Genomic DNA, 19,261 nt, shown 5'->3' with positions numbered 1-19,261 from the left:
TTTACTAGAATAAATGGTTAGTGTAGTGAAAATGTGGAAATAAAATTGGAAAGGAAGCAAATCATTGTAGAAAAGCTTCTGCTAAAGAAATGGAAAGGACAACCAATAAAATCTGGCTAGCGTGGTAGTAGGGGCAATTAAGGAAAGGAAAGTGGAGATCTGACCATGAAAGTGTCAATCAGAATGGCAAATAGGATGGACAAAGCAAGGCAGTGAATTGGGAACAGGATTAGTGGAAAAGATGGTTTGAAGTAGAGTGTTGTTGTTGAGTATCCCCCAATTAGTCTTCTTTGAGCTAACAGTAGCATAAAGTTAGCTACATGAAAGGTTTGGTAATTTTGGTAATAAAAAGTACTGAATGTAAGTTGAGTCCCTAACTCCACTGCATACTATTTGCATTGGATGCAATGTTTGGTACTGTGAAATACATTATGATAAATGTCAACATATCTTTTCATGTACTGCATAGTATTAAGTAGAACATATGTATGCATGTATATGGAAATCATATGTAATATGTTTAATATATTTAATAAAACATACATTTAGTATTGCAGTAAAAATACAACATGTGAATAATTCATGGAAAGTGAAACTCTATGGAAAGTGAGGAAAAAGTTAACTAGTTTAGTTTTCTTAAGACAGATAAGGATCACATACATCAGAAAGTATGCAAACCAAAAGCAATGCAATTGTTAAAAATAAATCCATATTTTCTCCTATAATCTTTCAGTCATTAAAGAACATTTCAACTAAAACAAATAGCACAGTTGCAGGAGCTAAAAGTTGAAACTCAGTGACTGGTATTAGAATTTACTTCATTATTTTGTGGTTTGTGCTTTCATCTTTGCAATACAACTGTATGAGTGAGAAATAAATTTCCTACCATAATATGTATCTCTTTCAAACTCTTTTAGTTTAAAACTTAATATTACCAATAAGCAAACTCAAATAATCTGACCATACTTGCTTTTTTTTTTTTAAATATCTTTCTTTCAGTCTGTGCTAGTTTAGTAATCAGTCACAGCCAGTTTGAAATATTTCACTTTGACTTGCTATACTCCTAAGAGAGATTTCTTGAATAAGTGAGAATAGTCCCACCATTTGAGTTTACTTATTGGCTACTGCTAAATTTGAAATTAGTCATACAAATATCATTGAGAATTTATTTCTAAGATATACAACTAAGCTATGATGATAAAAACACAGGCTGTAAATTCTAACTTCTGTGACCACAGAGAACAAAGCCAATATCGTGCAGGTTATGATTCTCCAGGACTGTCAGATTTCAGCAAAAGTCATAGCTGAGACTGGGGATTTCCTGCAAAAAAAGTTGGCTACATTATTCACAACATTCTGGACATGAGAAAGCTTTCTGCAAAATGGGTGCTGAAATACCTGAATATAGATCAGAAGCACATCAACGTGATGACATCAAAGGCAATTTTGGACTGGTTCATCATGGATGAAAACTAGCTTCATCGTTATGTTATCCAGACCCAGTAGCAATCAATGGAATGGCATCACAGCAGTTTATCACGTCCCAAAAAGTTTTGGACTCAGAAGTCAGCTGGAAAGATTCTGGTTTCAGCGTTCTGGGACAAAGACAGAGTACTCTTCATAAAATACCTGCTAAAGGATCACACCATCAATGCAAAATCGAAATGTTAACATCTCACAGTTTAGATAGATGGTGCTGCAAGCTGATCTAGGTGTATACACACCATTTGTCAACAAGCGATATATATTCTCTGTGGCAAAACGCAGTGAGCAGCTTGTTCCCCAGTTCAAATGTGCATCAAGCATATTCAGACTGATAATAACATTGCAATTTCACTTATCACTGCTTAGTGCTCCCCCTCTGTAAACTACATGTCTCTGTTGGAAGAAATGCACAGAGTTTTAAAGCAGAAACGCTATGGTGTCCTGTTTCTTGAGAGACAATACACCGGTTCACACAGCACATGAAACTCGATGGAAAATACGCAACTTTGGCTTTGAATTGGTAGATCACACACCTTATTCCACAACTAAAGAAACATCTCAAGGGAATGAAATTTCACTCCAATTCGGAAGTGATTGCTGCTACAGAGGCCTGGTTGGAGGTCCAACTTTCTGAGTTCTTTTTACAAAGCTTAGAAAAACTGAAGGAGTGCTGCAATAAGTGTGTAAAACTGAGAAGGGGAATATGTTAAATGAAATCATAATTGACTGATCCTCCCGAATTTTCTTTTACCCAAAGTCAGGAACTTTTCAGCTCCCCCTCGTATGTGTATGTGTGTATTTCCCCCATGTTTACTAGTTTGTAATCAATGCCTTCCTGACAGTATAACTTGTATGCAACCCATCATAAAGCATGTCTAAGTAGTTTGCTGTTCAAAAGACTGGAAGCTGGGAAATTATTACTCTGTTTGGAAACAGAAAGAGTATCCAGTCATAAAAAATATTCTTTCCTAACATACTTGTCACTTGTCTGACCTGTGCAAACATTGGCAAGTTGATATCAAAATGATTATAGATATATATATATATATATATATATATATATAAATATATATTATTGTGTCAGGGGAGAGTTATTCAGTTTTAATGCCTTATTAATTAACACACTCACCATTTCAATTTCCACTCATTTATGTATTTTTTCTAAAATTTTTGTTGCTTCTTGCAACCTCTTCAATATATATATATATATATATATATATATATATATATATATATATATATATATATATATATATATATATATAGGCAGCTTATTGGAACTGGATGTTTATCTTGTGCCTGAAGTTTCACACCGTTGAGATCTTTAGGCAAGAACTGTGACAACTTGTTCAAGACGAATACTGCAGTCTAGAAGACTTTCAACATGTACATGGGTATCTGTGTGTGTATGTGCATGAGAGAGAGAGAGAGAGAGAAAGAGAGTGTATGTGTGTCTGTGTATGTATGTGTCTCCTTGTTTTCATATTGTATAATTGTCTTAAATGAATATTGTTTATTTTCAATATTCTGCAAAATCCTGTCTGGGCATGATGAAATATTACCTCACTTGGAAACAGGTGAGGGTTGGTGACAAGAAGGGCATTCCAGTAATAGAAAAACTACCTCAATAAGCCCTATCTGACCCATGCATACATGAAAAAGTTGCCATTATAATGATGATGATATATATAATATACACAATGGAACCCCAATTTACGAATGTCTCTCATTGCAAACAAATCAACTTACAAACAATTTTTCAAATATAAAACATTTTGAGTCAGAAACAGTGTCTTAAGTAACAAACACATAAGCTGGCAACAATGGTTGGTGACAAGCTGAGAGTATCAGCAGGAGAGGATCAGTTGCCTTCTCTTGAATTTCCAAAGGGAAAAATAGTTTCAGTTTATGAACATTTCAAGTGACCAATGACCTTCAGGAATGAAATAGATTTGTAAACCAAGGTTCCAAAGTGTATATATATTGTGATAGTGTGAGTGTGTTTCCATGTCTTGACATCGTGCGATATATGTAAATGAATGTCACAGTCATACAAGCAGTGCTATTTGTTTCTAATCTTCTAGGGATTTAATTTGAGAAAGAGGGCTTGAACTTAGGATAAAATTTCACCAAGAAATGCATTAAAGAATGTATTAGAAAAGTTAAAGAAACTTTCCCAATTAATCTAATGTTTGCTTCTTTGTAATGTTGGTTGTAAGTGAATAAGTAAAGCCCATTCTAACTGTCTGATTCAAATCCAATGGTTGCTATCTGTGGAGTGGATTAGGCTGGTAAAATATTGTGTTAGCTGTCTGCTGAGGGCTACCACTGGCTCATAATCAGATCAGCGTGTGTTAACAGTATGCAGAAGGATCCTCCCTTATGCTAATTTGAAACTGCAATATCAGGTGTGAGGATTATAGAGGAGGAGGTGAAAGTTTTGGGAAGTTGTTAACAGCTAATAATTTGGAATTTATTCTACTGTTGGCAGCAGAAAGACAGTTTTGATTACATGTAAAGGGAAGCATTGGATTGTTGGAATGTTTTGAGTTGGCAAGAAAGTAATTTCGTTTTACACAAATAAAGTAAGGATTTTTTTTTTAATGACTTTAAATATTATGATTTTTATACTTTTGACATTTGATAGTCATTACTTTTAGCTTACTTTTTTATATTTCTGTGAAGGCCAAGAAAGCTGCAGAGGCTCACAAACAGATATGTGAAGTTTATGGTGTTGATTGCTTAACAGAACGCACATATCAGAAATGGTTTAAAAAATTCCGTTCTGGAAATTTTTTACTCTAAGATGACCGACATTCTGGTCGACCTACTGAAGTTGATGATGACCAAATCAAAGCCATAATTGAATCTGATTGTCATACAACTGTGTGAGAGATTGCAGAAAGGTTAAATGTATCACACCCAATTCAAAATCATTTAAAATGTCTTGGACTCATTAAGAAGCTCGATATTTGGGTCCCACATAAATTAAAAGAGATTCACTTAACCCAACAAATCAATATTTGCAATATGCATCTCAAATGCAATGAAATCAACCTATTTTTTGAAACAAATTATCACTAATGATGAAAAAATGGATTGTCTATAATAATATCAATCAAAAACGATCATGGTCCAAGCATAATGAACCAGCATGAACCACATCGAAAGCTGAATTGCATCAAAAAAGGTCATGCTGTCAATTTGGTGGGATTACAAAGGTGTTGTGTATTTTGAGTTGCTTCCAAGGAACCAAACGATCAATTCAGATGTTTACTGTCAACAACTAATGAAACTGGAGGAAGCAATCAAAGAAAAACAACCAGAATTGGCAAATCATAAAGGAATCATGTTCCATCATGACAATGCTCGACCACATACGTCTTTGCTAACTCATGAAAAATTATTGGAGCTCGGTTGGGAAGTGATGTCACATCCACTATAAAGCCCTGACCTTGCACCATCAGATTACCATTTATTTCGAAGTTTGCAAAATTCTTTGAATGGCAAAACTTTCAATAATGATGATGACCTGAAATCACATTTGCTTCAGTTTTTGGCTAAGGACCAAAAGTTCTATGAGCGCGAATCATGAAGTTGCCAGAAAGATGGCAAAAGGTCATCGAACAAAATAGAAAATGTATAATTGATTAAAGTACATTCTTTGTTTGAAAAAAAAAAAAAATTACTTTTATTTCATACTAAAATACTGAAATTACTTTCTTACCTACCCAATATAAGTTAAAACCTTGAGATAGTATTAACAGTAAGTAGTTAAAGTTAGCCAACATGAAAACCAAATGAATTAAAGAGAGACATAGCAGGAAGCCAGAAAATGGGAAAATATAGAGATATCTTTATAAGGTGAATTAAAAATATTTTCAAACTTCAGCAAAGAGAAGGATAATGATTTACCTGAAACATTAAGGTCACCATTGGCTTCTTCAGAGCAAAACAGAGCATGTTTTAGAATAAAAGTCTGAACAGGTGCTATCACAGCACAAGGACCACCTTCTAGTTGAATCAAAGCTGTAGCCTCATGTTCACTAAACATAAAACCTGGAAATAAGACAAAAATACATATTTAAGTAATATATAATGGTTCAACTCTCTATATGAATCTCTCAATCCTTTTAGAAGCTAGAAATTTTGATGAAATGCAGTTAGTCCAGTATAAATATTATAAAAATATAATTACTGCATGAATTTGGATGAAATTTGATGATTGTTGGTTTTTTAACAGTAGTCAGGTCATTTTGTACATCTCAGGTAGGATAAATACAGGTAAGTTGATTACGCATAGGTGTTTTCACATATATTCACAAAATAGCAATTTCTGGGCATTGATTTCTTGTCTCAAAGTTGATTTTGTTCTCAAGCAAATCTCTGTAACTTGGAAGCTATACAACACCCATTAGAAAAAGCATTCCAAGATATGATTTCATGTCCTTCATTCAAAAGTTTTGTAAGGCCCAATAAATTAGAGCTATTTCTCTTTTTACAATAATTACATTCTTCTCATAAACCCACCAGCATGCAAAGATTCTACTTTTAAAGATATCAGTAAATTAATGGGGCTTTTTGGGGGCTTTTTTTAAAAGAAATCTTCAATACATCACGATTTTATCCCAAGTTCAAACCCTCTTTCTCAAATTAAATCAAAAATTAAATTAGTAATAAATAATCATTAATAAATGACATCACAAAATTTGAAATCACTGCAATTTCCATTATGCTTGAAAATCAAAAGAAAAATCCAGAGACATTTATTTACTCAATAAACATTAGAAAAATTAAACATACATGGTGCAAACAGAAATACTTTTCTACAATGAGGCCAAACTTTGTTTCTCACTCAGAAGATTGCTTAATTCTAGTGTTCAACTCCAAACAATACTATTTGAATTGTAGTTTAGAACTTGGTATCCACTGAGGCTACTTTTTGTAAACGAAGATTTTTTTTTATTGATCACAAACAGTAGGCTGGGGTTAGGCTAGTGTATTGCAGCCTTTGTTCTTCAATTGTGAGTCGGTTCTTCACCAGTAGTCTTACATAGATGAATGTCCAAACATTTCCTTTTGTGAAACAGTATTAAAAAGCTTTTGTCTGTTGAATCCTAAGCTATTGCAATATCTTATTTGGACAAAGACTGAAAAAAGTACAACTTCCTGCACAATTTTACATTTCAGTATCAAAATTTGGTACCAGTCTCTCAAAAATTTAAGATTCAAAGCAAATTATCTTTTTCAATCCAAGGAGGTGAATCTCAGAACATTCAGATATTTCACATAATGAAAGCCTGATATTGCAAAAAAGCAACATCCTTGATGCATAATAGCTGGATTGCCTCACATTTAGCAGTGAGATCACAGTATTCAGTGGGCAAAGATAGGAGCAATACCCCAGGGTACTGAGAACAAGTATCTTGGAAGTTGCAATAAAATAATATGGACATGAAAATTGGGACCTCTAGAGAGAATTTTCAGAGTGGGATGACAAGATGCATAAAATCTTTGAGACACAGACTTGATCCGCCCACCTGCATAGTAGATGAGGTAGCACAGGAGGGTGTCATATCCTATGACTGGTGACAATATAATCACTAGCTGCTACAAAGGTAATGGTGATACATCAGTGAGTGCAAACTACAGAGATGTTAAACTACTGGATTAGGTTATGAAGGTTACAGAGATATTTACAGCAAGTAACAGCACATTAGAGAGTTAATGTATACACTAAGCAGTTTGGTTTTGTGCCAGGAAGAAGTACTACTGATGTCATCTTCCTAGGAAGACAACTGCAAGAATAAGTCCTGATACTTGGCTTTTGTTGGGCTTGAGAAGGCCTTGATAAGGTACCCTGCTCTGTAATCTAGAGGCAACTGAGGAAGCTGAATCTGCAGTAAAATTAGAAAAGAGGTTCCAATCCTAGAGACAAAACCTCAAATCAAGAGGACTCAATGTGCCAGCATGGAACATGGATGTTAAATGCTGATGATGAGTAATGACCATCACTATAGGGAACCACATGCATACATACATACATGCATAGATCTTATCTATTGTTATGTATACCCTATAATAGTACGAAAAACGAGAGACGGAGCTGCATACGGGTCGGACCGTTCACCACCTACCTTGAAAGAATTGAGACTGGACATAATCTCCATCTATGAACATTTACTTCCCTGTTTGAATACTTTGTTGTTGCGATCAGAAGTTTACCCCTTTTTCTTACATTATAATTTGTCTGATCGTAACACTATCTATATCCTGATAAAAAGCAAAGTTTGTTTGTCTGGATGTTGACCACTGAAAACACTAAATAAAACTGATAATATTTCAGGTTTTCTGTGTCATTTAAGTGAATTTGACTATTCTGCAAATAACTGTGCATTTATTTTCTGAAAACAGAATAAGAAGGTGCTAAGTCGGTGGTGTATTTCTAGCAATCCATGTACTGTCTATTTCAACGTAATGCTTTTTATAGAGTGAAAAAATACTCCACCTATCAGTCCATCTCAAATTTTCTCTAAGTTCATACATTACATTTATTCCTTTGAAGTTGCTGCCAGACCTCTGCTTTCTCTCTGTCTATATGCCCCTATCTATGTTTCTATCTCTCTCACTATCTCTACCTCTTTTCTCTCTAGAGAAAAATACATGAAACACATAGAAAGGGGGTTAGAAAGAAAAATAAAGTGAGACAGAAGAAGGAAGAGACAGAAGACAGATATATATATATATATATATATATATATATATATACTAGCAGTATAACCTGACGTTGTCCGGGTGTGACTTATTACGCCATCTACGATAAGTCTTGCTAGGTGAAAATCAACTAAAAAAGAAAGTCTTACAACGAAAAAACCCTTATGATGTAAATATGTTCATAATTCAAAAGACAATGAAATTAATAGGGAAAGTCTGAAGGCTGTTTTGCGTAACATTATTAAGCGTACGTAAATTTCATCCATCTAATCGGCTATACAAATGCTTGTGCAAAACAAGTTTTTGTGCTACCCTGATTATACATAGCAGGATAATCCCTTTTCGCAGGAGCTAGGACGGAAATTTGTAATGAAGCAATTGCTGGCGATCTGTTGCTACACAGTTTTGCCACAATTCTATCAGATTAGGCAGAAGATATTGATGCACCATTTTGCATTATGTTCAAAGTAGCTTCTGGAATGTGGTGAATTGCTGCAGTCTGTTGCTGTCATTTTAAACCGGTTGCTTTCTTTCCCCAGCAAACTCTCTTCTTTGGAGGCATAATCTATGTATATATTAAGCAGAACAACAAAAGTTATAATAGATGGCAGGGTCGGTACTTTTCACATATCTGTAATTTTTCAGATTAACACCCGCACAATTACCTAACCCTAATCCTAACACTAACCCTAACATTAACCCTAAACCCTAACCCTGACCCTAAAACTGTAACCGTAACATTAATCCTAACCTTAACCGTAACCCTAAACCCTAACCCTGATCCTTAAACCGTAACTGTAACACTAATCCTAACCCTAACCCTAAACCCTAACCCTGACCCTAAAACCCTAACCCTAACACCCTAGTGAAAATTGTGGTATATTTATAAAACATTGACGAACATGAGTTATATTTTACTGAATGATTGTGTACTTGCACGTGTATGCGTTTGAAGGAGCGAGAGAGGAAGAGGTAGAGAGAGGGGGAGAAAGGAATAGAGGTAGTTAAAATTTTTCTTATGACGGTTTCTCTTCACTGCCTATTACTTCATTAGAAGTCTATGGATGCACTTACGCACATAATAGAGAAAAATGAAACAAATATGGACGACTTGCTCCGAAACACCGAGTGGGGAACACTTCTCAAAAATAACCTGCAGTTGTTTCCTTCAAAATTCCTACATGCTCGAAATGTACATACATCAAGGTATATTTGTAGAAAATTTCACGAAAAAATATTCATTTTCCTGGAAGTTAAGAGGAATTTAAGTGGAATTTCCGAAAATTGTTCCCCACCCCCTCCCAAAACACTTTCACCGAAAATTTTTGTATATTCAGAATCTACATAATAAATAATATATGCATAGAAAATTTCATAAAAGAATATTCATTTTTCTCAAAGTTATGACCTTCCAAATTTGGTGGGTACAACTCTGTAGTTATGCCACATTGACGAACGTGAATGATTGTGTTTACTTGTACGTGTATGCGTTTGAGAGAGCGAGAGAGGAAGAGGGGGAGATAGAGAACGGGAGCAATGTGTATGTTGTTGTCACAGATTACGTATGTGTGGTTGTGTGTGTTTTTACGTATCAATGTTATGAAAAATAGGTAAAGAGAACTGAGAAGAAAGTTTAATCTATGACTATGTATGTATCACTTTCTCTCTCTCTCTCCCTCTTTTTACTCTTACTCTCTATGTTTTTATGTTGAGTGCGTGTGTAAGAACGCCCGTCCAGGTAGAAGGGAAGAAATATAAAAGTTGCTAGAAACAACAGCCAAATCTCCCTTAAATCACACAAAGTAAACGGAATTTTAAAAATCTAATTACTGCACTGGAAAGTTCAGATCGAGAAAATTCCATTGATGTAAAATTTTTTACAAAAAAGAGGAAAATGTGGATTTCTATAAACTTTTAAAAAGGCTTCACACAGACACACAACTTCAGCTTTATATATTAAGATATATACTAGCAATTTTTACAATAGAATGTCTTATATAAATTTTTGTCATCAGACCATGCCTTCCCCGACAGATAGGCTTCTTGATCAGGACAGATTTGTGCAATTTTTTTGCAAAACACTTGGTTGAAGATTTTTTTCCTTTTTAAATTATTTACATATTTATTCAACCATTTCACGTGACTTTATTCATTAAAACTTCAGAAGTTCTTACACCTTTGGTCGCCATAATGTTTTGTTTTGGTTTGTTTAATAAAAATTCTTCCTCCTAATGATTTTGCTTTCATTTTGTGATAGACAGCTATCAAGCAGAAAATGCCAGCTATTATGTAGAAAATGCCAGCTTCCAAATCTTATTTTCTGATTAGGTAAAATTGATTTAACTTTAAACCTCAGTAACATTTTACTGCAATTTTTCTGGGACAAATAACTAACAAAATCAGATTTAATGTGGAAAATTATTTCAATATACCAAATTTGAAAATTTTGATATAATTTTAAAATCTTACAATATGTGACAGCAACAGGGAAGACCCTACAAAAGTAGAGAGAGATAGATAGTTATATGTCATACACACACACACACTCACAAATGTACACATAAGTAATTACAAGTTTAAAATGGGACATAGTAGATGTATGTATGTATGTATGTATGTATGTATATATATATATATATATATATATATATATATATATATATATAGATATATATATATATATATATATATATATATATATATGTATGTATGTATGTATGTGTGTCTGTGTGAGTGTTTTTTTCGTGATAGACATCAGAAAGCCACCTACCTCCTTTTTCCTTAAAGCTATGTATTCCTCACACCCACCTTTCTCTGTGTGTGCGTTGCATCTATGTATTTACGAAAGTATGTATGCAGTGTTGCATGTTTATGACAGCTGTATTAACGTTATCATCTCATTGCCACTCAATATTTCTCACTTACATAACATTGTTCTCACCCTCCCTGATATAAGTCACCCTCGCTCTGCTACAGCATTTTCCTTCGACTAATACTTTTTGCACTCTTGTTTGACCGGGCTGGCACGATGGAAGGCTGCACCAGACTCCAGTCTGATTTGGCATGGTTTTCTATGGCTGGATGCCCTTCCTAATGCCAACCACTCCAAGAGTGTAATGGGTGTTTGTACGTGCCACCAGCAAGGTTGCCATTTGCGTGACACTGGGGTGCTTTTACATGCCACCGGAACAGGTACCAATTAGTGTGACACAGGTATCTGCCATGACTGTGATTTTGCTTGGCTTGATGGGTCTTCTCAAGCACGTCATAATGCCAAAGATCTCAGTCATTGTTTCCATGAGGCCCAACACTCAAAAGAAACTCAGCCACTTTGCCTCTATCATTCCCAATGCTCAAAAGGTGTTCTTTACATGCCACCAGCACGGGTACATTTGGCTTGACGGATCCTCTCAAGCACAGCACATCACCAAAGGTCTTGGTCACTAGTTGTTGCCTCTGTGATGCTCAAAATTCGAAGATCATGCTTCACTATCTCATTCCATGTCTTCCTGGATCTACCTCTACTACAGGTTCCATCCACAGTTAGAGATTGGCACTTCTTTACACAGCTGTCCTCATCCATATGCATCAGATGACCATGCTAACACAGTTGTCTCTCTTGCACACCACATCTGATGCCTCTTATGCCTAACTTCCCTCTCAAGATGCCTACACTCTGTCGAACATGCACACTGACAGTGTACATCCTGGCTTCATTTCTTTCAAGCCTACACATGTTCTTAGCTGTCACAGCCCATGTTTCACTGCTATGCAGCATAGCTGTTTGCTCACAGACATCATACAATCTGCCTTTCACTCTGAGAGAGGGGCCTTTTGTTGTCAGCAGGGGTATAAGCTCTCTGAACTTTTCCCATCCTAATCTTATTCTCACAGCTACACTCTCGGTCACCTCCCCACCTGGCAATTGATGGAGTCTATTTTCTGCCCATTTTCAGCATTTATTGTACCTGTGCATATTCTGCATATGAAAGCTAGTTTCCCTGTTAACCTTCCCTTTATATTGCTGCACCTTTTATGTGTCCACAGTTTACACTGGGTGCATCTTATGGCGTTTCTACCTACACCTTTTCTACAAATTAAGCAGGGCCAACTACCTGAAGGCATTTGTGATTTGTCTGCCTTCCTACACACTACGACTTTGATTTTTGCAAGGTTAACTCTAAGGCCCTTTGATTGTAGACTTTGCTTCCATGCCTGCAACTTCTCTAGTTCAGGTAGTGATTCAGCTATAAGAGCAAGGTCATCAGCATAGAGGAGCTCTCAGGGGCAGCCTGCCTTGAATTCCTCTGTTATTGCCTGGAGGACTACCATAAAAAAGAGGGAGCTGAGTACCAATCCTTGGTGAACCCTTACTTGTACCCTGAATTCTTCACTGTACTCATTGCCAACCCTCACCTTACTGGTAGCATCCCTATACATAGCTTGTACAGCTTTCACCAACCATTCGTCAATCCCTAGTCTCTGCATTGACCACTGGATAAGGGATCGGGGGACCCTGTCAAAGCTTTCTCCAAATCAACAACAGCCAAGTACAGAGGTTTATTTTTGGCTATGTATTTCTCCTGCTGCTGCCTTACCAGAAATATAGCATCTTCCAAGCACAAAACCAAACTGCATCCCATCTAAGCTAACTCTCTCCCTACCAAGTTGGGCTATGACTCCACACCTAGTATTGACTTTTAACTGTCAGGTCATATCCCAATTCAAACATAACTATGCTTTTCCATTGGATATCTCTATTAAACTTCTTCCGTATATACGACTTATTTGGAGTTAGAACAACTTATTTCCATACTCTGCTATAGATGGAATGTCTCATATAACCTTTTACACTTATATTTTCAAATAACAGTTAGTTGCCTTAGTTTTAGTTTATACCTCACATTAGTTGTTATAATGCTCGAATTTCAAATAAGCATAAATATGAATGTCCAAAATCATTCCCTGATATTTCCTGTATCAAGTCCTTCATAATAATTTTTTGTTTATACTTCTTGCACTGAGGATAACAGCAATATATTTAGTTGAATTAAATTTGTATGATTTTAATATCGCTGTTTGAAATGATTGCATGCATGGATTAAAATTCTCTTAAATTTCAACATCTCTTCTCCATTGTTCACAAATTTGTTGAGTTTTACGGGATATCTTTTCATAAATTCACATGACACACTGTATATATATATATATGGCACGTAAAAAGCACCATTTGAGCGTGATCGTTACCAGCATCACCTTACTGGCACGTGAACAAGACATTTGAGTGAGGTTGTTGCCAGTGCTGCTGGACTGACTCCTGTGCAGGTGGCACGTAAAAAACAGCATTTGAGTGTGGCCATTGCCAGTACTGCCAGACTGGCCTTCGTGCCGGTGGCACGTAAAAGTACCCACTGCACTCTCAGAGTGGTTGACGCTCGGAAAGGCATCCAGCTGTAGAAACTCTGCCAGATCAGATTGGAGCCTGGTGCAGCCATCCGGTTTGGCAGTCCTCAGTCAAATCGTCCAACCCATGCTAGCATGGAAAGCAGACGTTAAATGATGATGATGATGATGATATATACGTATATATATATACATATATATATATATATGTATATACATACATACACACATATATATACATTTCCATACATATTCACACAAAGATATACGTAACTATATATACATATCAACATATACATATCAACATATACATATCTATATACCTGCTTATATATATATATATATATATATATATATATATATATATGCGCACACACACACACACACACACATATTTCATTTTCATTTTATCTAGTTTCAGCTCATGAGCTGTGGCCATGCTGGGGCACCGCCATATATATATCAATATATTATAAATTAACTACCAACAAAAATAATTGGTAAGCTAACTCAAAAAATCATTACCAAAATAGCAGAAAAAAAATGACGGTGAAGGTATGTAGACTCTTCAAGAATCGATCCTTTTGGTTATATTAATAAAGGAGTTACGACGCAAAAACGTACATATTCAAATGAACATATTTATCTTCTTCAATATATATTTCAGTATAAAGAATTCATTAATAAATCAAAATTTCTTTACACATCTTCAGAAATAAATATAACACCAGAAAACTACATTCGGTTTAAAAATACAAACCGCTCATGGCGAAAAAATTTCATAATTACAAAAACGGAACAAAATTTTTAAAGTTTTAGCAAAAAGAACGCTATTACCTACATGCACGCATCCGCGTGTGCGCCCGTATACACACACACACACGTTCATGCTCGCACACACGTGCACGCTCACATGCATACACAAACAAGCAAAATTCACAAGCCATAAACACATACAAACACATACACACACACACACTTATACACACACACGCACATACATCCACATACATATATATATATATATATATATATATATATATATATATAACAATATATTAAAAAAACTGTTTTAAATATATTATAAAATTATATATACATATACACATACAAAACACCATACACACATACATATATACATATATATACATGTACATACAAAACATCACACACACACGACTCTTGTGCGGGTGGCACATAAAAGACACCATTTCGAGCGTGGCCGTTTTCGTGCGGGTGACACGTAAAAGCACCCACTACACTCTCTGAGTGGTTGGCGTTAGGAAGGGCATCCAGCTGTAGAAACTCTGCCAAATTAGATTGGAGCCTGGTGTAGCCATCTGGTTGCACCAGTCCTCAGTCAAATCGTCCAACCCATGCTAGCATGGAAAGCGGACGTTAAACGATGAACGATGATATACATACACACACACACATATACGTACATACATACATATATATACACATATATAAACATATATATACACATATACATACATATACGTATATACACATACAAAACATCACACATACATATATATATATATATATATATATATACATATATACACATAAATATATATACATAAACATACATACACACATACATACATATACATACACATACCCATATACATATATACACACATACATACACATATATACACACATTTTTCCACGTATACCCATGCATATGTATATACACTTGCACATGTATATGAACGGATGTACGAATAAGTAAATAGAGCAATAGCAGAACTAAAAATACTAAAAACCCAGACCCTAATACCCGATCATAACAAAATTCAGCTATAGGAGAAAATAAACAATGAAATTATCTAAACCAAAAATAAGTATGTTTCCGAACATGAACACATCTGAACCCATTATATGTTAGTTTATTAATTAGTTTATGCTTTGAAAATAGAATAAAAAACAACTCAAGATTGCACAAGTTGCAATAACTACTACCCTTATCGTAAGTGAAATTCCTCCCAATAATAGACCATTCTAACGAAAAATTCTTATTTTGTTCTTTTAACCCCCAAATAAACCTACTAAGACTAGTACTAGCTATTTTACTCCTATCTCTAAACGTATCAAAGTGACAAGAAATTCTCCTACAAATCTTATCCGAAGAACAACCCACATAAACACTAACATCTGTATCGCTCTTAACCTTACACTGATACACTATATTCCTTAATCTCACGTTCGAAACCTCAAACCTTAACCTCCTGGGATTAATCTCAGTTACGTCAATCTTAGAACCTATAATATTATTACCGAAGTGAGGGTCCTCATCCCTATTCATTCCATTCATGCCTGTCTTAAGAACTTTAGAATTATGTGCTGCAATAATCTGCTCTAGGTTCTTAGTATTGGAAAAACCAAACCTAACACTATGCGTATTAATAATTTTACCGTAACGTGAATTTGCAGGGAAATGCTTACTAATTATCTCCCTAAACTGAGCTACCAAATTCGACTTAATATTTTTACCAAATGGTAAAATAAACCAAAGATAACCATTATTAATATTATTAAAGCCTTTTGCAAAATACCTAAAACATTTAGAATTACGCATGACATTATTACGAGTATATCTATGATCATAAATTTTTTTATTATTACTTCCTAACCAACCTAACCTTATTATTCCTAACATCCCTATCTACTCTAACCTCACCAAATTCAGGTTTAACATAATAAACCTTATCTTTAAAACCAGCCCTATTTAAAGCTTCATTATCGAAAACAACACAATTAGCTGATAACTTAGAAAGCCTAAACGAAATATTTCTAACTAAATGACATTCCTGGCTCTATAGTAGTTTAGTTCTACCAAGTTCTCTATGCCAGTGATACTTGGAAGAGCACCATGAAAATCAACGGAAAGGTAGATGTGTTTCACAAAAGATGCTTGAGAAGGATTCTGACAATGGCAAGACCACATAGCCAATGAATACATTCTAATGAGAACCAACACAAAACCACTAAGTGAAATCATCATAGAATGAAAATTAAAACTAGCACATACTCTAGCTGCCAAAATAATGACATTCTAAAACAGCTTTCAAATCGACATCAACTGGAGGGAAAAAGGAAGAGCTTTGCAGCATAGTGTGTTGAAGAAACACATTCAAATTGAATAAGGCATATTTGCAATGGCTGTGGGAGACAAATGACATAAATGTACTATTATTATGAGAGACTATTGAGCATGGAGAATCCATGGGATGAAAAGGAGCTACCACATGCAGACCTTACAGAGTAATCAGTAATTCATTCTGAATACAGTGTGACAGATAAAACAATTATGGAGATGTTTTTGAAATGTCTTGATTCTGAAGTAGCACGCAAAAGATCCAGTGTTTAATAATCAGACAACAATGACAATTGTTTCTGATTTAGATTCAAGGCCAGCAACGTTAAGGAGTGGAGGTTAGTCAGTATCACTGACTTGTACTTTATTTTATCAATCCCGAAATGATGAAAGGCAAAGTTGATCTCAGCAGAATTTGAACTCAGAATGTAAAGACAGATGAGATACTATTAAGCATTCTGCCTTGCATGCTAATAATTCTGCCAGCTTGCCACCTTTGTATGTATAAATATATTAACTCTCTCTCTCTAGTAGTTAGCAACTTCAGGATCAGGGCTAAATAGATGTCCAGAAGACAACCAGCATGGAGGAGAATGGTCTGGAAGCTTAAAGATCCTGCAAATGGACAGAGATTTAGAGACGTATTACTCGAAGCCTTTCACGAAATAGAAGGGGATATAGCATCACATAATGTGGAAGACAACTGGAGGTTTTTCTACGGGACAACCTGCTGAGAGCCACTGACCAGATCTGTGGATGGTGCAAAGTCCCCTCTCGACCCCAGGTAACGTGGTGGTAGAACAATGTGGTTGACAGGGCTATTAGACAAAAGAAACAGGCTTGGAAGGACTGGAAGAACGGTGGTAGCAGGGAATTGTATCAGACTGCCAGAAGGGAAGCTAGGAGACAGGTTTATTTAGCCAGAGGGGAAGCAGATGAGAAAAAATTTGCCAATGTTCTGCGCTGTGAGGACCAAAAACTTGAAGTATTTCGTGTTGCAAAACAGCATGTGAGAGAGAATCGCGATGTTGTAGGAGAGAAATGTGTCCACATGGATGATGGTTCACTTGCACTAAACGAGGCTGCAAAGAGATAGACTTGGAGATGCCACTATGAAAGGTTGCTCAATAAACAGAATGAATGGGAGAAAGAGAGTCTGCCAAATGTCGACCCAACAGAGGGACCAGCCATCTGAATTGACAGTACATTGATAGATAAAGCAATTTAGAGTATAAAGACAGGGAAAGCCCCTAGCCCATCAGGAATCACAGCAGAGATGCTCAAAATATCTGGAGGTGTTGGCTATAGCCTAGTCACCTGAATAGTTAACCAGGTGATACATGAAGGAATCATACTCAATGACGGATGTAGCAGCACCATAGTCAACTGCTACAAAGGTAAAGGTGACGCTTTAGATACAAATAATTACAGAGGTATCAAGTTGTTGGATCAGGTAATGGAGGTCACGGAGAGGGTCATAGCCCAACTAATTAGGGAGAGAGTCAGTTTAGATTAGATGCAGTTTGGGTTCGTGCCATGGTGAATCAACAGTTGCATGGCTTTGTACTTGTGTATAAGTTTGTAGACCCTATTTTAAATTCAAAAGGAACTGAACTATACCAACGAGTTTCTCAAAAGCCAAGAACCACCTGAAGTGTTACTTCACAGACTCATACTGCATTATTCTTTGCAGGAACTTAGATGTTCCATATTGAAGTAATGGTTAAAATTTTGTCATTCAGTATTAGGATCTTTTTTAAAACGGGGGCCACATTTTTCATTAATGTTTTACGTAGTGTTTTTGGTACCAAAAGACTTTCAAACTTCGTATACTTATCTATTTTCTGTTATAGAACAGAAAAATATTTTTGTATTCGAATTTATTTCATATAAAAAATTGTCTTATTTCGATAATTTCAACCAATCACTGACAAGTATTCAGTTGTTTACATTTACTCCTTTGGCTGATTAAGCCATAACTTCGTTTTATTTGCTTTTTTTCTTTTCTTTTTTTTTTCTTCGTTTTATTTGCTTTTTTTCTTTTTAAATTTGCTGTTTTGCCCTAACCCTTACCCTATCACCGATAGAATTGTTTCAGAATCGTTTGTTTATATAGTCGGCACTTAATGTATATCGGCTGAATGGACGTCAGTGATTGGTTGAAATTACAGAAATACGACAACTTTAACATGGAATAACTTAGGGATTTCTTTTTTTTAAAGAAGACTAAGAGAAAAAGATGTTTTATATGACACATTCTACCAGTGTTCCAAGTTTCAAAGTGTTTCGTTAATGAAAAATGTGGCCCCCGTTTTAAAAAAAGATCCCAGTATTCTAATATTGTTCGACAAAGTGTCAAATAAACACCCCATAAGAGAGATTTGGCTGCTATTTCTAGCATGTAAATAGCCTGCTGGGGGATTGAAATTTTTCAAACAATTTTTTTTCAGAATCATAATCTCCGTAGTTTTTTACGCATTTCAAAAAAAAAAAAAAAAAATTCCGGAAAATATTTTTAAATGAGGAAATGGGTGGGGGTGGGGGGTCGAAACT

At 35.4% G+C, this 19,261-nt stretch overlaps 1 protein-coding gene across 1 annotated transcript in view; it reads right to left on the bottom strand.

The window, feature by feature from the left end:
* The window catches only part of LOC106878210 (ubiquitin carboxyl-terminal hydrolase MINDY-3), a 46,173-nt gene that overhangs the window by 25,074 nt on the left and 1,838 nt on the right, over positions 1-19,261 (bottom strand). The window contains exon 2 of the mRNA XM_014927355.3: positions 5,401-5,544. Coding sequence (XP_014782841.1) covers positions 5,401-5,544 — 144 coding nt within the window. The remainder of the gene's footprint in view (positions 1-5,400; positions 5,545-19,261) is intronic.

The sequence above is a fragment of the Octopus bimaculoides genome, chromosome 9 (assembly GCF_046866305.1).
Source record: "Octopus bimaculoides isolate indiv1 chromosome 9, ASM4686630v1, whole genome shotgun sequence".
Lineage (NCBI taxonomy): Eukaryota > Metazoa > Mollusca > Cephalopoda > Octopoda > Octopodidae > Octopus > Octopus bimaculoides.
This window is presented reverse-complemented; position numbering and strand designations above follow the sequence as displayed.